The following is a 26,832-nucleotide window of genomic DNA, read 5'->3' as shown; positions in this document are numbered from 1 at the left end:
CGATATGAAATCTATGAACACACAGCTCGCCCTAAATATTGTGCCCTTCTTTTATATAAAATACAAAGTGATATGAAAAACTTATTAAATTACCAGGAAACAATTGGCATTCATACAGTCCTCTCTGTAGTTTGAAAACTCAAAAAAGTTTCATATCCATTGTTCAAGAATTAAAACAGAAAATCAATATCCCAAATTTAAAAGAAAACCCACAAATTAAACCAAACCCTTTAACTCTATTAAATATAGAATATAATCTAAATTTAACAGAAGAAATACTAAAATCAGAAGTAAACACTGAAATACTAAAACAATTGTCTTTAGAGACAATTAATATTAGGTACCCTCCACAAAACTGGCTTCATTTATACACTGACGGATCCTTGATCTCCAGAGAACAAGGTGCCGGTGCAGGTGTTATGTGCTGTCTCTTCTCACTTTATAGATCTCTTGGGTATGGAACAACAAGTTTTGATGGAGAAATCATTGCAATAAGTGAAAGTCTCAGGAATCTTCTATGCCACATCAGTAAATTTAAAAATGCAGTTATATTGTCAGACTCCAAAGCAGCTATTCTATCAATAGTCTCTAGACACACACCTTCATCTCAAACAGCAGAAATAACTAAAATGCTCTCTCAATTAATATCACTCAATAAAAGAATTGTATTCCAATGGATATCATCCCATTGTGGAATCCTGGGAAACGAGAATGCGTATGCTTTAGCAAAGAAGGGCAGCACTGCTACTTACAGACCTGTTACTAAATCTACGTATTACTCTGTGAAGAGATTTATTAAATCTACATACTTAGACTTCAACAAACAAAATTTGATAACACAATCTCAAGGGAAAAAATAGAACTCTCTGCATCAAAATCCACAGTTAATTCCCGATTTACCACGAAAATCGTCTGTAGCTGCATTTAGATTGGCAACTGGCCATGACTGTTTGGCCAAACACCTGCATAGAATTGGAATATATCAGTCCCCTAACTGCCCATTGCGCAACTCAAACCAAGAAATGGATTCGGAACCCCTCAAAATCTGTGCTTCAGTGGCTGGCCATGATAATATCTTTGAAAAATATTGGAGTGCAAGAGGTCAAATGACTTTATTGTCCAACGCCTGGCATTAGAAAACAACAACAAATTGATTTCTATGTTACTACTACAAAACATCTACACTATGATACCAATTTTCCAGTGCTATCAACACAAGCAGAAGATATTATGGAACTACACGACTTTTCTCGGCTTCCTATCCTCTCAACTAACCCACTCTAACCTTGTCACACACCTCAAGGCTATGTGTCCCAGACCTTAGAGCTATGCATCAATCAAAGACCTTGTGGACTGTATGTTACCGACCTCTGGACTATTACATTTTTCAAGTTCAAGGCTATTTCTCACAAACTTCAGGACTATCAGTCACAGACCTGAGCCTGTCATATAAGAAGTAACCTCTCATCATCAAACCCTCTCTAACCTAGTCACAAACCTTGACATCGCTATCTCACATGATATAATGACCTTTTTTCCAATTGTACTGGTCTTTCATTTGATCTTTTCATCTTTCATATGACGCCTCTACTATTACTCTTATTACAGTGAACCAAAGTGGGAGATTTTGCAACTCGGTGATGTCATTGATATATATATGGAACAACTAGATAATACCCATGGCAGAGCAATGTCGATAGTCGACGTTACTCGCTGGCCACTAGTCACCAGGCCGTACCGAGCCGTGCCAAACAAAACACAATCAAAATGGTGGTAGTAAAATTCGCGACTATATTCTTAAATAATTCACTGCATTAGTCAAGTGCAGGACTTCTGGCTTCTGTTGCATTCAAACAATTATAAAATACGATAATTTGGTGCATCTGTTTTTGATGCAAAGATAATTTGTTTGGTTTGTTTCTTAAATAAAATTACGAAATGGCGTTCCTGTGCTTAACATTTAATAAAAAAAAGAAATATAGCAAAACTGTTTTGTCTTGAGACTCTCATCTAAGTCACGTAATCTACTTCAATACATTTGTGCAAATATATCTTGTAGCTAACAGTGGTGCTGTCTCTCAGTAATGTTCAGAACGAAGGAGGTAGAGAGAGAAAAACAAATTTCTCCCTCCAATGACGCCACACACCAACATCGTGTTCTTATGTTGGCAAGATTGTGTATTTACTTAAATCTGGTGCTAAATGTAACGGCACTGTTCAAAGTTACCGTGGGAATTCTCCAATATATATATATATATTTTTTTTTTCACTCAACATATTCCGTCCTGCTGGCCCTTTACATTTCTGTATTCGGGCCAGCAATCCCTTCTTACACTATTTATAAACGTTATACATTGACATTTGACATATAGTGACCGAACGCATGCACTGGATTAATCTTTACTTGTCTCTTCTTTTTCACTTATTTATTTACTTACTTACAAATGGCTTTTAAGGAACCCGCAGGTTCATTGCCACCCTCACATAAGCCCGCCATCGGTCCCTATCCTGTGCAAGATTAATCCACTCTTTATCATCACATCCCACCTCCCTCAAATCCATTTTAATATTATCCTCCCACCTACATCTCAGCCTCCCCAAAAGTCTTTTCCCCTCCAGTCTCCCAACTAACACTCTATATGCATATCTGAATTTGCCCATACGTGCTATACTGTTTTCGCTGTAAGAAAAATCCTAATGTAAACACAAACACGTGGCTGTCATACCTGTGATTGGCTCACAGTCGAAACACACGACGCAGGAAAATATAGTCCATATTTGGAAACTATCATCTTGTATTATTTGAAAATAAAAAATTGAATTCTAGTTGTTAAATAATGAAACATTTAACTTCACTCATATGTAAAATGATATGTAAAAGAAAAGCTACTTTTATATTTTGTTATGTACTATGAACACGGATGAATACAAACAGTAATACCGAAGTAATCTGTTTTTGTAACAAGCTGGCGTCACTTGAGCTCGTAGTTGTTCACGTAAGCACCTGGTACTGAAGTATGGCTTCTGCATCCTCCGTGTGTTTGGTTATTAAACATAAGAGTAGAAACCCTCTCAAAAGCGGAGAAAAACAAATAGTCTTAAATGTATATAATAAGTTATGTGAGTTTTAATTACAGTAATTATAAAGTAAATGTTTCCTAAGCAAATGAATGCATAGTAGTGAGGTTAGGCCTATTTGGCGAGTAACAGGAAATGTTTAACATGAAACAGAATGTACAACAGTAGGCGGGAACACGTACTGAGAATCTATGGCGCCAAACAGTGGCCAATGAACCCTCTCTTCAGTCACTGCTATTGTTTATATTAGGATTTTTCTTACAGCGAAAAGATTATACATGCCCTGCTCATCTCAAACATCTGGATTTAATGTTCCTAACTATGTCAGGTGACGAATACAATGCGTGCAGTTCTGCATTATGTAACTTTCTCCATTCTCCTGTAACTTCATTCCTCTTATCCTCAAGTATTTCCCTAAGAACCTTATTCTCAAACACCCTTAATCTCTGTTCCTCTCTCAAAGTGAGAGTCTAAGTTTCACAACCATACAGAACCTGTAATGTATAACTGTTTTATAAATTGTAACTTTAAGATCTTTTGAGACAGCAGACTTGATGACAAAAGCTTCTCAACCGAATAATAACAGGCATTTCCTACAGTTGCAAGCACGTAGTACATTGGTCTGTCCACAAGTGGCAGCACGATACAGAGGAGTGTAATTCCTGCTAACTACAGCGCATTTCCCTAACTGCTGTCATTACGTGAGTGGACAGCGAGTGGAACTCCCCTCGTATAACAATACTTAAAATACACTCTACAGGAACACTGACTTAATTTGTATTTAAAAACTTTAATTTTAGAATACTGCATTTATAAAAAATTCCGTATATCTACTTGAGAAAACATATCTGTGATTATAATTTTAAAATTTTCCTATCCTCTATTTCTTTCCTTCTTCATTTATGACTTCCTAATTTGTATTGCCATACTCTTTGATTCCTTATCATATACATTAATCCTTCTTTAAAACACAGTGATCTGTTATTATTATTATTATTATTATTATTACTCATTCACTCATCTCCATCTTTTCACTATACAGATACCTCTGCTATTTATTTTCCCCACTGATACACTATTTCCTTAGATTATATACATATTCTCCTTTCCCCCCACTATCTTCTTTCCTGGACTCATCATTTTTTCCCACCTGCTAACCTAAATCTTCAAGATTTCCATTGCTGACGTCATAGAAGTCTCTGCTAACTCCTCCACTTTTCTGATTCCCCTCTCTTCTCACGTGGGTGATAGTGATGTAGTTATCAATGGTGGACTCTAAAACTTATCATTTGGCAATTTCTACAGTAAATTTGAAGTACAGTACCTTATCAGGCTGAATAGGCTGTCTTATTGTATTGAGGCTGAGGTCCTGCAAGACAGCTCGCTGTTGGTTTGGAGATGGTTGCTTGTAACCACCAGATGAAGCTGATAGTTTAGGATTCTGCTCCTTAGACAACGGAACAGCATTTTCCTCATCACCATAAAATAAAGGCTTCTCAGTAGCAGACATCACTGTTAAGTAATAAAAAACCAAAAATTAATCTAGCCCTCAATCATCAGCTCCTTTTTTTTAACTTACTTACTTACTAGCTTTTAAGGAACCCGGAGGTTCATTGCCACCCTCACATAAGCCCGCCATTGGTCCCTATCCTGAGCAAAATTAATCCATTCTCTATCATCATATCCCACCTCCCTTAAATCCATTTTAATATTATCTTCCCATCTACGTCTCGGCCTCCCTAAAGGTCTTTTTCCCTCCGACCTCCCAACTAACACTCTATATGCATTTCTGGATTCGCCCATACGTGCTACATGCCCTGCCCATCTCGAACGTCTGGATTTAATGTTCCTAATTATGTCAGGTGAAGAATACAATGCGTGCAGTTCTGTGTTGTGTAACTTTCCCCATTCTCCTGTAACTTCATCCCTCTTAGCCCCAAATATTTTCCTAAGAATCTTATTCTCAAACACCCGTAGTCTCTGTTCCTCTCTCAAAGTGAGAGTCCAAGTTTCACAACCATACAGAACAACCAGTAATATAACTGTTTTATAAATTCTAACTTTCAGATTTTTTGACAGCAGACTGTATGATAAAAGTTTCTCAACCGAATAATAACAGGCATTTCCCATATTTATTCTGTGTTTAATTTCCTCCCGAGTATCATTTATATTTGTTACTGTTGATCCCAGATATTTGAACTTCTCCACCTCTTCAAAAGATAAATTTCCATTTCGTACAATATTCTGGTCATGAGACATAATCATATACTTTGTCTTTTCGAGATTTACTTCCAAACCTATATCTTTACTTGCTTCCAGTAAAATTCCCGTGTTTTCCCTAATCGTTTGTTCCTTTTTTTAAACAGTACCATAAAATGAGGTGACTTGATATGTTGGGGGGGGGGGGACTTGATACATTTTGTAGGTTGATGTTTCGTTTCGAAATAAGGTTGATGTTTCGTTTTGAAACATCAACCTACAATATGTACCAAGTCCCCAGCATATAAAACGAAGTGACTTGATAAACTGAAGGGACTTGATACATTTTGTAGATGTTTTGGAACGAAACATCAACCTACAAAACGTATCAAGTCACCCCGTTTTACGGTACAGGTCACTTTCATGGTCCAAGCTTCGAGAATATATGTAACATAAGAGTACTACCAAATACAGTAGAACTTGGTTATAGCGACCTCGTTTTGTGCGACACCTCGCCTATAACGTCAAATATTCTGTGGTCCCAACTAATTCCCCATAAGACATATGCTTTCCTACCTTGCTTAATACGACAAGCGCATATGCGTCTACCTCGCATATAACGTCATTTTCAACCTCAGTTTGGAATAAGATTTTCTAAGAACCAAAGTATTTCAAGAAATATTTTGTTGAAATCTGACCCTAACAAATTCTTTACAGTCTCCTTCTGTCATAGACCTCTGAAATGCAGGCGGATTCCCCACCCCATTGTAACCTGCCCGAATTCATGCGGTATTAGATCAGTTTCGGCAGGAAGTTTTCACTAAGTGCACGCATTTTAAAGCAGTATGCCACTAAAAGAAGTGAGTGACGCTTTAGAAGTCATTAGAATTATGAACATGTTCTATGAAGCTAGGGCAGGGAGCAGTGAAATTGCAACTGAAATTATGAACATAGAACGTAATTTAGCCCTAGAAAGTGTGTATTGGACAAGTAGAAGACAACAGAGTAAAATGACTGACTACTTCACTTCTAAGTAAAGTAGTTTGGTGAGTACTGAAAAAACTGTTTTAATACAGAATACTGTATTTATAATTGTAGGCCTACGCGTATTTTATTATGTTCATTGTAGGCTTAAACGTCAATACATAAATCGAAAATAAGTCTAATTAAGTTTGTTATTTTTCATTTTCCACCTCACTAGGTTGATAATGTGAATCTCGGTTACTACAACACTCGTTTATAACATAATTTTTAAGGTCCCTTGGATGTCGTTATAACCAAGTTCTACTGTATTCCACGTCATTAGTTACACTCCTAGAGATGTCAAATAGCGCAAAAAGGACCTTCAAACCATCCCTATGCTTATGGACATAAAATAAGTCAAAAGTAGTCAAAACTTATTTACTACTATAACTGGCAGATCCTTCATTTCAACAAATAGGCTATTTCATAACGACAAATTAATCACATGAACATAGCTTACAAAGTGATAAATCTACATGGCTTCCCACTCACTTTTAATGGACTGTACAGGCACAAAGCTATTCAAAACTCTTGCTCATTAGAAATATTCAAATCACTATTATTTTCCATACAAGTCTCATAAATAGAGAGTGAATCAAACCTACTGCCCGTGTCTCACGTCCTGAGCCGAGAGCTCCCTAGTGCTTATAGCCACGCCTCTTAAGTCTGCTCGGACTGGCATGTCAGCTGCAGCATGGCGGCACGGCAGCATATTACATGTTCTGAAAACATTAGCCTATGCTATTGCAGGGGTCTTTACTGTTTATAATACTGGAGACACTAATCGTGGTTACCACTACCGCTATTATCTCTGAAGGCGATTTCCTAAAATGTTATGTACACACTAGGCCATTCTTCGTTGAGTCTGGACAACTGCTGAATTACCATAGAGCAGCATTTCTCAAAGTATGTTCCGTGAGCCCTATGTGATTTTAAATTTTATTTTATACTTTTTTACTTGGTTATTTAACGACATTGTATAAACTACTAGGTTATTTTGCATCGATGGAATTGATGATAGCGAAATAGTATTTGGCGAGATAAGATCGGGAATTCACCAAAGATTACCTGACATTCGCCTTACAGTTGGGGAAAACCTCGGGGAAAAAATCTAACCAGATAATCAGCCCAAGTGGGAATCGAACCCGCGCTCGAGCGCAACTCAGGATCGATAGCCAAGTGCCTTAGCCGACTGGGCTGCTCCGGTGGTTATTTTATACTTTGTGGATACTATAAAAATATAATTATAAATGTTACGAAAATATGAATCAATAATAACATGAAACCACCGATGTTGATGATGATGATGATGATGATAATAATAATAATAATAATAATAATATGTTTAATGAACATCTAAAACGGAAAATATCCACAATACTTATCACTTTCATCACTGGATTCTCTGCGTATGTGTTCACTAAAAGAAAAAATATCGAAAAGACAAAACACAGAAGTACAGCTGAAATGAGACTACAACTTTCCGCCATAAAACCAGATTGCAGGCTTAAAAAGCAAATACATTCGTCCCACTGAACAGAATTATTGAGATACTAGCTTTCACTTGTCTGTTAATTATTAAATACTAATAAAATATTACAAGGATTCCGCAATCACACTTTAGATTAAAAGGGGTTTCGCGGTGGAAAAAGTTTGAGAAACATTGCCATTGAAGAAAGAGTTTACGGATGTGTACACATGACAATCATAATCGCGATTAGGTCGATAATCTCGAGTAGAGACTGTAGTCTACCACTGGTATTAGTGTTTAGTTACAGTAATTGATGAGGACATAATCTGTTTTGTGAGGGGATAGCCTATACATTCGCTTGTCCATGGCTGATCTTGCTCCGTAGCTGACAAAAGTAATCCTGAAAAGGCCGATGTGTTGAACGTAGGGTAGTAGGCACATGCGATACCCAGCACCTCCTACTACCCCCCTCTGCGTCTCACCCCGCAAAGAAACAGCTCAGGAAGTGAGGCATGGGCAGTAAGTTAACTACATTCTCATTGAGCCATGAGATTTTTCAACAGGCAACACAATGAGTTTTCCCACCACACATGACATTGGGTGTGTTTTCTTTTTATTCCTTGCACTAAGTCTGCAACACAATTCTGCTGGCATTTTGCATTTTCAATCTCCATTAGTGAGTTGTCTTACCGTAACTGTAATAGTTACAGTACAACAACGCATTTTTCCTCGTTCAAATGTATCTAATGAAGTTGTAAGAGTTTCTTTTTACAGGCAATGGAACCTATTTCTCGCTACTTATTTAATAATTTAACACACTTTTTCAGTTGTTGTGTAGCATTTGAAAAACATCCCAAAAACTTGCATACTTCTTCTTCTTCTTCTTTTTCTTCGACAAATCAAATATACTATGTTCATCCTATGTCTGCTCCAAACTATGAAAAAGAAAACGTTGTTCTACTTTGTACCATTGTGACATGTTGAAGTGTGTTAGGAATAATAACCATCAGGAACTTGTGTCGACATGTTGTGTCAGAAACTGTTGTGGATAAATTCGTGAAACCTCTACTTAATAATGTAGGGAAGTTCCACACAGAAAAAGTTTTCTTGTTCTTTCAAGGGAAAATAATATAATGGATTAACGAAAAGGAAGAATAAACTATTTGAGTCACGAAACACAGTAATATTTTAATCACATCATACAGTGTGATCGAAAAGTCTCTCAGCAGTGCTTGCGTAGCCTGTGGCAGGAAAAGAATCCACTAGGCAGAGAATTCAAGTGGCAGCACTGGCTGCTAAGCATATGATATGATGGACTGGGGGAACTGCGGAGGGACTTTTCGATCGCACTGTAGGAAACATAAAGTATAGGACCTATATCCACAAGTGACTTCACTGGCTGTTAGGAGCTGCCATCAAGTGACAATTTTTCTCTATTCATGTTACATGTTTGACCACTAAATGAGCAGGCAGTCATCGAATCTATGGGTGCATTCAAGCAGGCGATGGTTTTTAGAATACTTGCCACGCTAATCACTATTGTTTATACAAGACATGGCTAGAGATGTGAAACACTGAAAAGCTTTGATTAAATATATTGCTAATTTATGTAGTTTACATTGCTAAATACCATTAATTTAGAAGAATTTAACACTCATTACTGATTTCTATAAAATTTCAAATAATCGAATGTTATGGAATATGTGAAAGAAAAGACCGAACACATCACTGATCACCAGTTAGAAGTAATGGTTTGGGTCTCAAAAACGAAGATTTGTGTTCGGTACATTATGGGCTGTACTGTTCCTCTTTATTGTAATGTTCGGATTCATTCCAGTTTTATTCCGATATACTACATTCCCCTTGCAAAGAACAGTTATACTTCACAGTTCTGTAAAATTACCACGAATTGAAAAATAACTTGAAGAACCCAGACAATCTGGAACTTGCAGTAACAAATTTCTACATTACGACTGATGACATTACTGTTGGAAAGTGGCATGTATTGCTTGCCATCATCTTTAATGAATGACTCTGTGAATGCCAGGACGTTACAACATTCACAATCACCAAAAACCATCAGAAAACAAAAATCACACTGTGAAAAAAAATCGCTATTATCACAGTGTTTATACTGGAGCTGTGACGGCAAAACATTGTCACACCCCACCTCAAGTTCAAACAAATGAGAGACCTAACAATGTAAAGCGCCAGCAGAATTATGTCACTGGAAACTCACGTATTTTATCCTTTGCCGGGACATTATTCAAAAAGCAAACTCATAGCTTGGTAAGAATGCTGATAATTTAGATGTGGCTCACTCTGTGTATTTATATAGGCCTAATTTAAACTCTTGCATTGTACAGTATGTGACAACAGCTCAAATGAAAAATGTATACGCTTATAGGTCGTCAATAATAATAATAATAATAATAATAATAATAATAATAATAATAATAATAACAACACAGTCTCGTATATAGTTACGAAGCTCAATACGTAGAGAATATGCATCCATAGATAGTTGCTAACTACTAGGATCGCTACTATCACCTCATCACAGACAATGCAAAATAGTACTGGCACAGTCTATTGTTCCTAGTACCTTCACAACTCAAGCTTCGTGACTGTATATACTAGACTGTGATAATAATGCGTCACTTTTAAGCTACGCAACAACCAACAAGCTGCATAGTAATGAAGACCCTCTCTCCACCAGCGAAACATGAGTCGTATAGGTATCTTTCAGTGACGATGCACATCTGAATCAGATTTGATACTTATATGTTATATATAAATAGTAGTTCAACTAGGAAATCAATCTCCTAAATACCTACCTTTTACATTTTCTGTACAGCATTTTCAAAGGCTCTATCATCTATATTTTCCAATATTAATGACATATCTTCATCTGATACTCCATAATCGGGGAAATTTGAAGGACAAAGTGAAGATGCTTCACATAAATTATTTTCTATGCATTCAACAGCATCTACTAATTCTACAAAATCTTCTTCTAGAATTCCGAAGTGACCCAGTGTTGTAGAAAAACTTGAAGAATTGTCTTCATTCAGAAAGCTGTCGTCTTCTATAGCAAATATCAGTTCTGGTGGCAACTTATTTTCTGCAGAACGGTAACTGGCACAGTCAGGATCATGACACTTTTGATAATAAGTGTAATCGGTAAGATTCACTACATATTTGATGTTATTGCTCTGATGATGGCGACCAATATTGCCACAATAACGATACCCAATGATGTCATAAACAAGATGATTTCCACTACTAAAATACAACCACCGATAAATACGCCCTGGTAAAATTAGATTCCTTATAAAGTTGTCAACTTCTGGATAAGGTGATTTTGTATCACAGCTGGAAACAAAGTTTTCACGATCTGCCCTCGATGTGCAAACACTCAAACCTTGTTTTTCAGTATCTTCAAGTTCATATTTAAGTATTCTTAAATTATCTGTATCGACAGACACATGTGTTATGAGTGAGTGCAGAAATAATTGCAAATCATAACTTTCATTGTTTTCAATTTTGTACTGACATTTCTTACTAACCACTAAAGGAGAGTTTTTATTCAATTTTGTAGACTGATAGAGACGAAAGTGCCTATTCTTTGTATACACCCCTTCATCACAAAACAACTTTTGTACACCTTTACTATCCACAACAAGCAATTCAGAGACATCCAACTTGTCAACAACATTATCATATAAATTGTTCTTAGTGCCAAATTCATTTTTATTGCTGTTTTCATTAATATACTTTCTCACTTGACAGCATACATATTTCACAAAATTTCCAACATTATAATTGTCTTGAAAAATAGCATTTGGTAATATAAATATCAAATGTCGACTGAATTTCTTTTGCGTGGTTGAATCTAAGTCTATTATATTACTCCTGTTAATACTTATTCCCCATTCTTTGATCAGATGAAATGACACTATCTTTATAAACGATTCTGTCATCCTGTTACCATCATGATGACAATTATGTTCCTTACTAAATTCCAAATCGAAGTACAATTTACAAACAGCATGTTCAATAATTATTTCATATGAACATCTATCCTGAGAACTTCTTTTAGTATCATAAAACCAAAATACAATGGGATGAGCAGCCAGAAACATACGACACCCAAATTTATCCTGGAAAGCAAATGCCATCAGGCCATTTTTATGTAATCGGACATATTCCAAGGCATCTTGCTGTTTCTTAAATACTTTCCAACTTGCACATGGATCCAGTTGCCTAGGCCATTTTCTAACGAACGAATCATTTCGGTTTTTTTCGCATTTACGTTTATGCTTCTGGCTTGTATGAGACTGTCCACTTGTCGAAGCTCCATAAAATCTTCTTGTATTTAACGTCAAACCACGATTACCAGACATAAATATAAAGTGGGTCTATACAAAAATTAAGACCTTTAGTTTAAAAACAAAACACTTTAAACTTCTTTTTATGTAGCGCGTACGTCACCTGGCACGCCTTCCAAGTTTACAATCATGCAATCAGTATATCAATGGAGGGAAAAGTCAATTTTGTAATTTCATAACCACACCAAAATACCGGAACATTATTTGATATCGCCATTATTTTAACTTTCTATACAACTGGAACCATTACAACATACCTCTCAGTGCATTTAAAATCCACGTGAAGAAATACACAAATCAAAGTACACTATAAACACAAATGCCACTTTTAACCGCTTCTTTCTTCTGTAAGCGCCGTAGTTTGAATTTCTACTCTGCCGTCTGTCAGAAGTCAGGAAGCCAACTTCACACTCCTAAAACAATAATCAATTTACATCTTAGGTCTGAATTCAGCACGCTATCTCCATACATCAGTAATATATGGTGATAATACGTAAATCTTACTAATTATAACCATTATACGAATAATATTTCTATAAGTTACTACACAAGTACACTTTTCTATATTGGTACTATGCGATCTGTATATATTGAATATTCGAATATCATTGGTCAAACTGAAAGGTACATTTGGATGTTTTTATTAAAGCATTCTTTGTTTTATGAATATTATATGCAAATAAAAAGTAAAAAGACGAATAATTACATTATTTATATTTAATTATATAAATTATAATCTGAACAGCTCCCTGTAATGATGCCCCGATTGGAAGTGCTCTTTCGATTAAGTTGCGCGGGTTTTTCAAAATATCAATTAAACTTTGTCAAATTTTGTGTATGACGTAGAATTCCTAATAATTTAATCAAATGTAACCTTGTAACATAGTTATGTTATAAATAATTGACTTGCTGACGAGACTAAATCCAAAAGTCTGAAAAATAAACGTAAGTTATGTAATGCAATATGGGATCCTCCATATGACATGTAATAAATAGGTAGAATGAATGTTTCTAATTTAAATATAATTAATACTTTAATTCTTTAAAGTTTATAAAAACAATGTAAGTGAATAAACTAACATAAGTGTTTTCATATGTCATATGTTGCCGGAGGGGGGGGGGCAGGAATCTGATATCCTATAATGCATTTGCCACTGGCATAACTCAGGCAATTGTGCATTTGCCTACTGATTCAGAGCTGCACTTGGGTATAGGTCCGATTTCTGCTTGGGTTGATTACCTGGTTGGGATTCTTTTTCCAAAGTTTCCCCCCCATTTCCGCTTGAGTTGATTACCTGGTTAGGATTTTTTTCTGAGGTTTCCCAACTGTAAGGCGAATGTCAGGTAATCCTTGGCCTCATCTCGTCAAATATCATCTATCACAAGTTCCGACATTAAATAACCTAGTAGTTGATACAGGATTGTTAAATAATAAATACGTAATGCATTTTAGCCATCCATGTTAACATTATTATTCTCTCTTAGAATAATTTTAATGCCAATGACCTCGGAAATTGAATTGGCTCCAGGAAGATGGGTAGGAGGACCACATCCATGCTTCATTGTTGCAGAAGTTGGCCAGAATCATCAAGGTGACGTGGACACTGCTAAATCACTAATAAAAGCAGCAAAGGTTTGCTATGAAAAAAAATATTTTGTTAAAAAAAAGTCCTCTTTCTAATTATGTTTTCGTTATTCAACCCTACTTATAATTGTTTTTCTTCTCCCATTCCTATCATCATTATTATCACCCTTTTCCTCGTCCTTTCCTTCTTTCACTCTTCCTCCTGTTGTTGCTCCCATTTCTATGCTAAGAAATTTCCTGTTTCTTGCACTTTCTCTTTACTGTAACAATAATTATCTCTACAACTATATCTATACAAAATGTTGTTTTGGTATGCACTACACTTGTTAATGAAGTTTTTATTTCACAAATATACTGTAGGTGTCACTTTTGCTTTTGAGAAAACAATGCAGTGTTGCATCTAAATATTTACAAACTCACTTTGAACACTATCATTTTTTATACAGTACTATTAGTGACACTTAAGATTAATATTCTCAATATATAACATTTTAAAAATACGTTTTTAATTAAGAGCCTATATTGCATGTAAATGCAACTAAAAATCCTGTTTTTGATACAGTCAGATTTACTGAGCCAAGAAACTGAAGATAGGTCATTTTACACTACATTAAATTTACAGTACAATGTAAACTTTATACTTGCATTTGAGACATATTATAATAATATAATACTATTTAATCCCAAGAGAATATTACCGTAATAAGAATACACCATGCATAATGTTTGGATGTTACAGGAAAGTGGAGCAGATTGTGTCAAGTTTCAAAAGACATGCTTACGTGAGAAATTCAATGCAACAGCCCTTCAGCGGCCTTATTGTGGGCCAAATTCATGGGGGAAAACATACGGAGAGCACAAGCAACATCTAGAATTCTCAATTTCTCAGTTCAAAGAACTCCAAGATTTTGCATTTCAGAATGGAATAATCTTCACATCTTCAGCAATGGATTCGGTATGAAATAATTCAATGGTTATAGTACTTAGGCTCAAACTTGATGAAAGTTCTAAATGGCGGGGTTACACAATGTTTTGATAATCCTTTATTCGTGCTTTAACTTCGCAACATTACAGTTAGTATGAGCAGATGAGCAACCTACGCACTTCGAGGGAAAGTTTCGGCTTATGCTCATTAACAATTCGCCTCGTGGTATTTCCAGTATTTAAAACGGTGTTTCCAGCATAGAAAGTCGATATGTAGGTACTAATCATGTGAGTAACAGTGTGCTTTTTGTGAATTTGGTATTCCCAAGAAACTAGTTCGATTAATTAAAATATGTCTCAGTGAAACATACAGCAGAGTCCGCACAGGCCAGTTTCTGTCAGATGCTTTTCCAATTCACTGCGGGCTAAAGCAAGGAGATGCACTATCACCTTTACTTTTTAACTTTGCTCTAGAATATTCCACTACGAAAGTCTAGGGAAACAGAGTGTGTTTGGAATTGAACGGGTTACATTAGTTGCTTGTTTATGAGGATGACGTGAATATGTTAGGAGAAAATTGACGAACTATTAGGGAAAACACAATAATTTTACTTGAAGCAAGTAATTAGATAGGTTTGGAAGTAAATCCTGAAAAGACGAAGTATATGATTATGTCTCGTGACGAGAATATTGTACGAAATGGAAACATAAAAATTGAAAAATTATCCTTTGAAGACGTGTAAAAATTCAAATATCTTGGAACAACTGTAACAAACATAAATAACACTCGAGAGGAAATTAGACACAGAATACATATAGGAAATGCCTGCTATTATTCGTTTGAGAAGCTTTTGTCATCCAATTTCCTTCCAAAAAAACTGAAAGTTTTAATTTATAAAACGGTTATATTACTGATTGTTCTGTATGGTTGTGAAACTTGGACTCTCACTTTGAGAGAGGAACAGGGGTTAAGGGTGTTCGAGAATAAGATGCTTAGGAAAATATATGGGGCTAAGAGGGATGAAATTACAGGAGAATGGAGAAAGTTACACAATGCAGAACTGCACGCATTATATTCATCTAACATAATTAGAAACATTAACTTCAAACATTTGAGATGGGCAGGGCATGTAGCACATATGAATGAATCTGGAAATGCGTATGGAGTGTTACTTGGGAGACCTGATGGAAAAAGACCTTTGGGGAGGCCGAGACATAGATGGGACGACAATATTAAAATGGATTTGAGGGAGGTGGGATATGATGGTAGGGACTCGATTAATCTTGCATGGCAGATGTATATGAGGGTGGTTGCTTTGTTTTTCGTCGTACTCTTTGCTTTCTGGCACCCCAGTATAACATTACAGATCTCTTCCAAACAACATGTTTCATAGATTAGTTGCCAGGTTTTCAAAATACAAATAAACATCTGCAACATTTATCTCGACGAAAAACTTTTGTGAAAGAGAGAGAGAGAGAGAGAGAGAGAGAGAGAGAGAGAGAGAGAGAGAGAGAGAGAGAGAGAGAAATCCATGAGCATTATCTCAGAGCATACATGAGCAAGTTAAAGTACAGTTTGAGGAAAAAAATCTTATTCTTACACCATTAAAACTGTCATATTACTAACCATCAGTTAATTTTTAGTATTAAAATTTATAAGACACATTAACGATGTCTAGGATTCAGACTGGGAAGATGCAATTAACAAAGTTATGTTCACATAAATTATTAAACAACTCTTCTATTTTTCTGAGTAATTACACATCAAGTCCTCTTTCCCCACCAGCCTCTATGAAGGAAAGAATCGCACATTTTGATTTCAAACAATTTTTACATCTTCGATGATACTTCTACACGATATCCGTAAGGAGAAAAAATAAAAGCAAATTAAAAACGTTGGTCGTCTATGATACAATGTCCGTAAATACCTGATATCTGGTGACCTTTTTAGAATCCATATAAGACTAGTTTTTCTGTATTCAGAACGACAATGGCAATGAATTTCATCTTTTTATCTGTTTGAACTTTCAAATGTTGGATTGGTGTTGTTACTGGTCATTAAAACATAATAAATAATTACATTACTTCCTGTTATTCAAGGCTTCGGTGGATGTCTTGGATACACTGGAAGTACCTTTTTTGAAGATTGGCTCAGGAGATGCAAACAATTTTCCATTGTTGAAATATGCAGCGTCTAAAAAGAAGCCAATGGTTGTTTCCACTGGTAAGTTAAATATTAAAGAAATTAGTTTTGTGTTCTTTTTCTTCTTTAATATAAGAGGAGCTGATAAAAGGAGTCGCATACTGATGAAGCGGTTAGGGTTAAACATCTCTCCCGCCCCCAGAAGCCAAAATATATATCAAGTTCAATTATCCTCACCACTGGTAAATGGTCCTTAAAAAGATAGCATTTCTTTAATCTGATATTCGTGGTATTCTTTCTGTCTTATAGTTAGTTATCGCTTTATGACTAATAAACTTTGTTCAAATATATCACATGAATATCATAATAGCCAGAGATTTTAATATCCATACAATGTAGCAGTGTCAACGTATTATTTCAGTTATCATTTAAAAATTTACTTCAATTTTATGTACCTACTATATGTAATCAATAGCCTTAGGTATTATTTTGTGTTATATGTTCGAAAAATATGAATTAAAATAGTCTTCATGAAAAGAGAATATTAATTGTTTTGGAAGGCCGGAGGGAAAAAGACCTTTAGGGAGGCTGAGACGTAGATGGGAAGATAATATTAAAATGGATTTGAGGGAGATGGGATATGATGATAGAGAATGGATTAATTTTGCTCAGGATAGGGACCAATGGCAGGCTTATGTGAGGGCGGCAATGAACCTCTGGGTTCCTTAAAAGCCAGTAAGTAAGTAAGTAAGTACTGTTTTTAATCCTCTTAATAAGATAATGTAAGAGAGAAACCTAATAGGGAAATAATGCCATAGTAAGAAGTTAAAAGTCTTGGTTGGGGCTCAAATGCATCAAGACAATGTATAATTAATGTATATGTTTACGATTACACACTAAAATCTGAATTCAGAATGTTAAAGCTGTCTCTGGAAACCATAAATAAAAAGTATGGATGAATAAAAATACAGAGTGTATCAAAAGGTCAGGTCAATCCTTAAAGAGGTGATTCAGGACTTATTTGCAACAAAAAATCCTAATACAACTTTTAAATATTCATCCCCGTTTCCCAGTTACACAAGTATCACATAAAGTATCTATCCCTATTTGATTCCACACCTAATAGACATGTCTGCTTGAGAGAAGGTAGGCTAATTGTCAGTTGTCTTGAGCAGATGCTCAAAATGTCTCCCTCTCGCACGAACACATGCGTCAGCATGCCGTCTGAACTCTTGCTGTACATTATCCAATCCGTGCTGGTGTATCTCCATTGCAGCCGTGTTAATCTGTGCAACGAGCTCTTCCCTGCTTGCTATCTACGTTTGGTATACTTTCTCCTTCATGCAGCCCCAGAGAAAGAAGTGCAATGATGTTAGGTCTGGAGACCAGGCTGGCCAGGCAACAGGACCACTCCTTCCAATCCATCTACCTGGAAAATGGTGATCTAACCATTGGCGTACTGGAAGTCTGAAATGTGCTGGAGCACCGTCTAGTTGATACCATAGATGAGGTTGTGATTGTAAAGGCATTTCATCCAAAATTAGCATAACCACACCTTCTATGAAATTCAGGTAATCTTCACCTCTCATTCTGTCCTCAATAATAAATGGACCAATCACTGTATCACCAAGAATGCCTGCTCAAACATTTACACGGAACCTATGCTGGAATGAGGTGGAACGAGTTACAGACCATTGGACTTCTTTCTCTGGGGCTGCATAAAGGAGAAAGTGTACCAAACGGAGATAGCAAGCAGGGAAGAGATCATTGCAAAGATTAACACGGCTGCACTGGAGATACACCAGCACAGATTGGATAATGTGCAGCGAGAGGTCAGATGGCGTGCTGAAGCGTGTGTTCGTGCAAGAGAGGGACATTTTGAGCAACTGCTCTAGACAACTGACAATTAGCCTACCTTCTCTCAAGCAGACAGGTCCATTAGGTGTGGAATCCAATGGGAATAGATATGGTACGTTATATTCGTGTAACTCGGAAATGGGGATGAATACTGAAAAAGTGTTGCAAATAAGGTACTGAATCACCTCCTTAAGGATTGACCTGACCTTTTGATACACCCTGTATATATACAGATGGTTCCATTAGGAACAGAGAAGATGGGACAAGATCAGAAATAGACAGTGATATCTTTTCACAATGCATACCATATTCTTGGAATGAAATCAGTAACACCTCAAAGCTGAACTCTTGGGCATGGCAATATCATACGCGGTTTTTATGTATTAAGCTATCCAAAGCCTTATATTTACTTAGAAGATTGAAAAAGTTTATACCGTGCAGGGCTTTATTAAACTCATAATGCTTTTCTTCATACCCATTTGAACTACGGTATACTTCTATAGAGTAACGGTGCTGGTGCTAAAGATATTTTTATACTTGAACAGAAGATCTTGCGTTATCATTAAAGGGTATCGTCCTAGAGGGCACTGTAAACAAATCTTTTAAAGATTTAACGACTGACACACTCTTCTATGATTGTTTGTTTGTTGTTGTTTTTTAGTTTACTTATACATGCTTAACATCTGTGGTAATAATGAGTGTTTAGGATATGTGAGTATACCAGTAGGCCTTTTCCATTCTACTATTATTGAGTTCCTGTTTCTATTGTGTGTTGTAGATGTTCATGTTACTGGTTTAGATTTTTATTAATGTTTATGATTTTTGTGATTGAAGCAGTGATGAATCACGGTATGTAAATTTGCAATCTGGCATTTCTCTTTTGTGACTGAGAGAAACCATGAAAAACCCCAGTCAGATTGTTTGGCCATGGGGTTTGAACCCAGGACATCCTGAATACAAGTCTCAAATGCTACTACCAAAGCCTACTCGCTCAGTCACTCTCTCCTATGTTTTTGCCTATCTGGTCTATTTATGAGAGTAGCTGTGAATGATGTACACAATTACAATACGAGAGGTAATTTGTATTTAGTTGTTCCCAAATGCAAATTAATTAAAATGTTGAATAGTCACATTATTTTCGGAATTAAATTTTATAACTGCCTACTGAAGGACATACTGGAAGGAATGGTGAACGGGAGAAATGTTTGTGGCAACGAAGATATCAGATGATAGACAATATTAAGATATATGGATCATATGCAGAGACTAAGAGAAAGGTAGAAAATAGGGAAGATTGGAGAATGCTGGGTTTGTTGTGAAGGACCTTCCCTTGGGCAGAAAACTATGAGTGAGTGATTGAGCGAGCGAGGAAATGAATGAATGAATGAAAATATCGAGAGAATTAACAATCTGAAGAGTTTCAAACAAAATTAAAACTCTTTTTTTTTTAATAAAAATTTGTATAGTGTTCATGACTACTTGGATAATTATCTTATTTAAATATTTTTATCTGTAATGCAGTGTATTGCAAAGTAATTTTCCTTTATAGTATATTGTATATGTTTTTATGTATTTTTTAACTAATCTATTGAAATTGTATTGCTGAATAGCTGTAATAAAAGAAATTAAATTACTTTACAGAATATCCACAGAGGCCATGTACAAAGGAAAATATTTTTTTAGTTGGTTATTTAACGACGCTGTATCAACTACTAGGTTATTTAGCGTCGATGAAATTGGTGATAGCGAAATGATATTTGGCGAGATGAAGCTGAGGATTCACTATAGATTATCTTGCATTCACATTACGGTTGGTGAAAACCTCGGAGAAAAACCCAACCAGGTAATCAGCCTAAGCGGGGATCGAACCCGCGCCCGAACGCAACTTCAGACCGGCAGGCAAGTGCCTGCATGGCTGAGCTACACCAGTGGCTAGGAAAATAGTATACTGATGGACTCAAGATTAGCAACAGAAGCAATAACTGCATATAACCCCATGATTTATCCAAGAAATCAGACCTATGAATTGCAGTAGGATTATTTGGAAGTATCTAATAAAAATTAAGAGAATGGTGATACTATAGTTACCGTACTTTGTAAAGTCCATAATGAACAATTAGATGCCACTTTCTGTTTACTCTTTCTTAACACTCACTAACTACCGTACTTTTCCAGGCATGCAGAGCATGGACACTGTCCGTGCTATATACAAGCTACTGAAAGCTGCCAAATGCCGTTTCTGCTTGTTGCATTGTGTATCAGCCTACCCCACCCCTGCACAGGATGTTAATCTTCGGGTGATTCAAACGTACAAAACAGAGTTTCCTGATGTTCCAATTGGTTACTCTGGTCACGAACTGGGGATTACTATATCAATTTCTGCAATTGCCATGGGGGCACAGGTAAGACCATCAAGAATCAAGACGTGGGGAAAGTAAAATTGACTGTTCTGGTCAAATTGATTATCCTGGCTGATAATTTCCTGGTTTTTCTTTGTTTTTGATGACATATGCCGAGATAGTACCTTAAAACTGTCCACTGTCTGCTTCCAAATGATTTGCTCCTCGAAAATTCATATTTTATGACCTCACCACTGATCTACAGAAAGAATGAATGGATGGATGAATGGATAGATGAAAGAATGAATAAGTGAATGAAAGAAAGGGTGAATAAATAAACGAATGAATGAATGGATGGATGCAAGCATGGATGGATGGTTGGATGAATGAAAGAAGCCATGAATAAATGAATGAAAGAATGAATGAATAAATAAATGGATGAATGAATAAATAAATACATAAATGAAATAATAAATACATAAATAACACTTGGACACGTGCTTGGACAATGCCCCAAAGGCGAGCTGCTGATCAATGCTAGACATCATCGTGTACGACATGCTTTGGCGATATCGTTAAAAACTTTAAATTGGGAGATTCATGAGGAAGTACATTGTGTATCATCAGATGGTTCTTTTAGACGGGCAGACATTATTGCTATCAACGGACGCATAAAATATGCTCTTGTTCTTGACCCTACTATCCGTTTCGAAGGAAACCTAAATCAGGCCACCGAAGTTGATATTGAGAAGAAGTCCATATATGAACCTTGTCTGCTGTATCTTTCTCAAAAGTACAACATCACTCTTAAACAATGGTCCGTCATTGGTTTGCTGTTTGGCAGTAGAGGTTCAATCACAAAATTCACATGGAATTATCTTAAGGAACTTCATATTCCTTTTGATTATGTAATGTCTATTCTTATAAATATTATCAAGGATTCTCTTCAAATATTACATCATCATCTCTATTTCAATTAATCAACTTATATTTGCCTTTAACAATTAACTTTATTTTTTCTTTAATGTATCACATCACATTATTGTACATGTTTATTGTATTCAGGACCCTTGTGGTCACTCAAATTCTTTGAGCTGATGTCTATAATTTAGAAATTTATTATTATTTTAAATAAATAAAGATGGATGGATGAATGGAATGAACGAAATGATGAATAAATCAATGAATGAGTGAATGAATAAATAAACAGATAAATATAACATTCTTTCTTCACCCGCTCTTTCCAACACAGCTTCATTTTTTATTCTGTCCACTTCACAAACTCCATTCTTCTCCATATCCACATTTCAAATGCTTCTATTCGTTTCTCTTTATTCTGTCGTAATGTCCACGTCTCTGCCCCATACAATGCCACACTCCACACAAAGCACTTCACTAATCTCTTCCTTAGTTCTTTTTCTAGAGGCCTGCAGAAGATGCTTCTTTTTCTATTAAAAGCTAGCATATAATAATTATAGAAAGTAATTCTACTGAATTACTAAGTTAGTTACAAGAAATGAATGAACAAGATATTATGTCACAGTCTCCTTGTTACAAAATATATGACGGTCAAATACAGAATGAATCTAATAGGCTGTGATCGGAAACAAGAATGGCAAAGTTAAAACTTGGCCAACCTTCAAGTTCCATTCCAGGGTCCAGCAAGCTTCTCGTTAATTGAAGAGTCGGCAGGAACAACATTGTAAGTTACAAAATTTTCATTCGGCGTGTTTTCATGTAATAATGTTGTATGTCATGTTACCTTGCTATACTCTTTCGCTTGCAACTGTCCATCAATGCAGTAAGTGAAATTTGTCCACTCAAAAGTTTGCTACCCTATAAGAACAACGTTGTATGTGTACACATTTTTGCAGCTCCTGTAAATTTTACTAAATGTAACTTATAACGCTGTTCCAGCCGACGCTTCAATTGTGAATATTCACATTTAAATATGTTCATTTAAAAAAAAAAAATCAGTCTCGTCGTTTCCATTTCTGGTTTATTGTGAACCTGCCTTAAGTAAGTTATTTTAGCAAGAACTAAGTAAAGTCACGTCGCTGCTTGGACAATGAGGGATATTGGGAACAAGGAGGACACCTATAGGAAAAAGACGAGATGTTATAAATCAATGAATAGACAGATCATGGCACAATGTCAGTTCAAATGCAAGTACTATATTTCACAACAAGGATGTTTGTTTATGCAGGTACTGGAGCGACACATCACTTTAGACAAGAGTTGGAAGGGCAGTGACCACATCTGTTCTCTAACACCGAGCGAGTTCCGAGAGCTTGTGGATCAGGTGCGCACAGTCGAAGCTGCACTAGGAAGTCCTGCGAAGCAGTTCCAGTCCAGCGAGGAGCCATGCTACAACAAACTGGGCAAGACATTGGTGGCAGCACGACACCTGTCAGCAGGAATGAGCATTACAGAGGAGAACATCAAAGTGAAAGTGGCAGAGCCCAAAGGCTGTCCAGCCGAGAAATTATATGAGGTCATCGGGAAGAAACTGCTCAGAGATGTTGGAGAGGATGAGAGCATAATGTGTGATGACCTGGAATAAGTTTATCAGTTTCAATCTTATGTAAGTTCCACAATACATTGCTACCAGAAGGAAAATGATGTCTTCGTCAAGAAGAAAGTTTCTTCTACTCAAACTACACCAGAACCCAGTGGCGTACACAGAATTGTCAAGGGAGGGGATTTTTATTAAAATTGTTTACAATTTACATTACCGATATTTAAACTTTGTGTATTATTATTATTATTATTATTATTATTATTATTATTATTATTATTATTATACTGTATATTTATTAAGATTATACTATGATCTAATAAATCATATTCATGAATATCCTTACAAAATCTTTTAAACATTATTTTTCCAAAGCTATCAAATTTTTTAACAAATTTTAACTTCTGTTTAATTTCGTTTAATAAAAAATGCTTGTATCATTATTATACTTACATCATACAAACACGTCAGGTTCATGAGGAGAGCATTAGATGTGCCCAATCTCTGAACACTGTTCCAGAAGATGCCTTATTTCGTAAGAATGAACATTTCTTAAATGCTACAAAGATTCGTAACTTTCTGAGGAACAGAAAATTTGATATTTGGTGTCGTCATCCACAGAAAGGGAAAGGCGTAGTTTTATTTAAACAATATCCTGGTGCCAACAAATGGATTTGTAAACACGAAGGACTCTCCAACAGCGAATGGCGCGATGGCATTAAAATGGTTGGAAATGTTGCTGGAGTACGTGCTGTGCCAGGAAGATCTCAGAACAACCGTTGTAGGCATTGCCACAACGAGGTTGAAACTCTTGCACACATCCTGAGATCCTGTCCGCACAGCGAAGCTCTGCAAAACGCTAGACACCACCAAGTACGATCAATTATAGCCAAGTACATGGTCTCTCTGTCACTGGCAGTACACGGCACATAGATATAATAGCTTTCAAGGAATCTACAAGATCTGGATACATCATTGATCCCACTGTGCGTTTCGAAACGGATGAGGAACAGCCAGCAGAAGTGGATAATGCAAAAAAGAATATCTACATTCCTACCATTCCCTATTACCTTCAAAAATACCAGCTAAAAGAGCTTGAAGTAATCGCACTTCTGGTTGGAGCAAGAGGTACCGCTACTCTCTTCATGAAAGATGTGTTTAAGAGGCTTGGAATACCTACATCTATTATTCCGATTGTAACCTTAGCTGCATTGAAAGGATCAATTGCTCTCCTGAAGAATCACCTATATTCGAAATCAAACTAAGTTCAGTAGCATTTTTTACTTTTTTGTAACACTTACCTCTCTAAAAATAGGTATATTTCTACTAATCTCAAAAAAATTATTTGCAGCTATGTACTTGTAGGAATTTCATTGTTAAAACAAAATCAATGGTTCAATGAACTTGTAAAAATTTCTATGGTTAAGTACTCTTTGTCCCTTGTGGCAGCTCACGAATGGTGAGAAGATTTATAAATTTTCAATTTATCAAATTTCCATAATCATTTAGTCAACAGTTATTTGTAAGTGATAGACAAGACACTTTACTTTACATACATGAAAATACATGGAAACAATAAAATATATTGAAATAAATTTAATTAAACACGATAATGGAAGATGAAGAATGAAGAATGAAACTGACTTGATGAATATATTGAAGGAGGGGTAGGAGGACTATGCCTTATGTCGATGTAGATTTTGTTAGTCTGACAGTGAAAAATTAGGAGTGGTAAGCACAATAAGTCTTAGGCTGCAGTGCAAGCTTTCGGGTCCCTCCTCCGTACAAGAAAAATAAAAAAGATGGACACGGAAATACTCACCATCTTACTTGAATGCATGGTTGCCATAATTCCTCCACAAATATCTTGGGGAGCACGAGGAAGAAACCGCTAGTATGTGACCATTGGCTGAAGCGGTAGCAGAGCTGTTCCTATCATCAGCTGTCCCCCTTTTCTTTTTTAATACCGACTTGAAGAATCACAGATGAAATTGAAACCACAGACATTCAAAAGACTATTTCTCAATGTTCATCATGATGAGGCCTCCCTTTTCTTCACATTACTTTAGTAGTGCTGCCAATAGTACCGACTGAAGGGACTACTTGAATGATTTGAGTTTTGAAAGTCTTGCAGTTTTGGTCACAAGCCTTTTCTTTACAAAGCTTACCCGTGTGCAATATTTCAATGAAAAATTCCACATGACAGAATTTTGTAGGTTGCCTTGTGTGTCGTATTTGACCTTATCTAATAATCTGTTCAAAGATCTTTCTTTCTCGTTTGTGTTATTGAAGTCCTACTCATTCAGAAGAAAGCAATAAGAATTATTACAGAAGTACCAAGCAAAGCACATTGTAAACCTCTGTTCATACAGGAGTCCATCTTTACAGTTGTTAATGAATATATTCTGGAACTCCTTCTTTACATCAAGAAAAATCTTTATGGCTTCACCAGTATGATGGATAAACATGAGTATAATACTCGGAATAAAGAAAAACTGGACATACCATTTTGCAGACTATCCAAAGTTAAAAGTAGTCCTAACATGTTGGGCTGTAGGATGTTCAATATGTTACCACAGGAAGCACAGGAAGTGTCACTTGACATATTCAAAGTCAAAGTGAAAACGTGGCTTCTTAGAAACCCATTCTATTCTGTACAAGAATATTTTGAATCAGAAAATCAAGCTGTAAATATTTTTTAGGTTTCTTTCTCTGAATTGTATTATTATTTTGTAATATATTAGGAAATTCTCATAAATTGTTAAGTTAATTCTTGTTTTATTGTATATAAACGGAGCAAATCAAATAATATTTGTGATCGGTGTGTTACAATTTTCATCTAGATATTAGCCTATTTTTGATAATTTTGACTCTCAATTGTAAACTCTAAGGAGTATTTGTGATCATTTTGTTATATCTTTAGTGTTGTAATAGAATAATTTTCATTTGTGCGAGATCGTGCATATTTGCTTGTTTTCCGCACAGAACCAATACGCGGTAAGTGTGAAATACCACATTCAGTATTCCCAACGTAACACATAACAATTTCCCTCTTCTTACCGCTTAAGCGCGACATTCATTTTACTGCTTTAGGCTTTTAACATATTATTTTTAGAGACATTTAACATAGTAATAATTATAAATTGGAAACTTACCACTGCAATTTCACAATGTTAATTATTGTTTTCAAATATTTGCAAAAATTAAGGAAAGTCTACTACTCCACGAAACTTATTGCATTCCTGATACAAGTAACATTAAGAAAGCCGTGAAAAAATCAACAAGATTCCAGATGCGGATGTTA

General features: G+C 35.9%; 2 protein-coding genes across 5 annotated transcripts in view; one reads left to right on the top strand and one right to left on the bottom strand.

The window, feature by feature from the left end:
* The window catches only part of LOC138692626 (transforming acidic coiled-coil-containing protein 2-like), a 302,133-nt gene extending 289,579 nt beyond the window's left edge, over positions 1 to 12,554 (bottom strand). Inside the window, exons 1-2 of one of the 2 annotated variants that reach the window (XM_069815690.1) lie at positions 12,420 to 12,554; positions 4,403 to 4,590 (exon numbers count right to left, since the gene is read on the bottom strand). In XM_069815690.1, coding sequence (XP_069671791.1) covers positions 4,403 to 4,588 — 186 coding nt within the window. In that variant the 5' untranslated portion in view covers positions 4,589 to 4,590; positions 12,420 to 12,554. The remainder of the gene's footprint in view (positions 1 to 4,402; positions 4,591 to 12,419) is intronic. The other variant, XM_069815681.1, reaches the window with a different exon arrangement.
* Positions 1 to 25,507, top strand: part of NANS (N-acetylneuraminic acid synthase) — a 36,363-nt gene extending 10,856 nt beyond the window's left edge. Inside the window, exons 2-6 of one of the 3 annotated variants that reach the window (XM_069815749.1) lie at positions 13,648 to 13,754; positions 14,487 to 14,702; positions 16,772 to 16,895; positions 20,847 to 21,073; positions 23,217 to 25,507. In XM_069815749.1, coding sequence (XP_069671850.1) covers positions 14,694 to 14,702; positions 16,772 to 16,895; positions 20,847 to 21,073; positions 23,217 to 23,573 — 717 coding nt within the window. In that variant the 5' untranslated portion in view covers positions 13,648 to 13,754; positions 14,487 to 14,693 and the 3' untranslated portion in view covers positions 23,574 to 25,507. Of the gene's footprint in view, positions 1 to 13,647; positions 13,796 to 14,486; positions 14,703 to 16,771; positions 16,896 to 20,846; positions 21,074 to 23,216 lie in introns of all 3 variants that reach the window. The other 2 variants (XM_069815739.1, XM_069815758.1) reach the window with 2 other exon arrangements.
* Positions 25,508 to 26,832: the final 1,325 nt, after the last annotated feature.

Source organism: Periplaneta americana, chromosome 2 (assembly GCF_040183065.1).
Source record: "Periplaneta americana isolate PAMFEO1 chromosome 2, P.americana_PAMFEO1_priV1, whole genome shotgun sequence".
NCBI classification, from domain to species: Eukaryota; Metazoa; Arthropoda; class Insecta; order Blattodea; family Blattidae; genus Periplaneta; species Periplaneta americana.
This window is presented reverse-complemented; position numbering and strand designations above follow the sequence as displayed.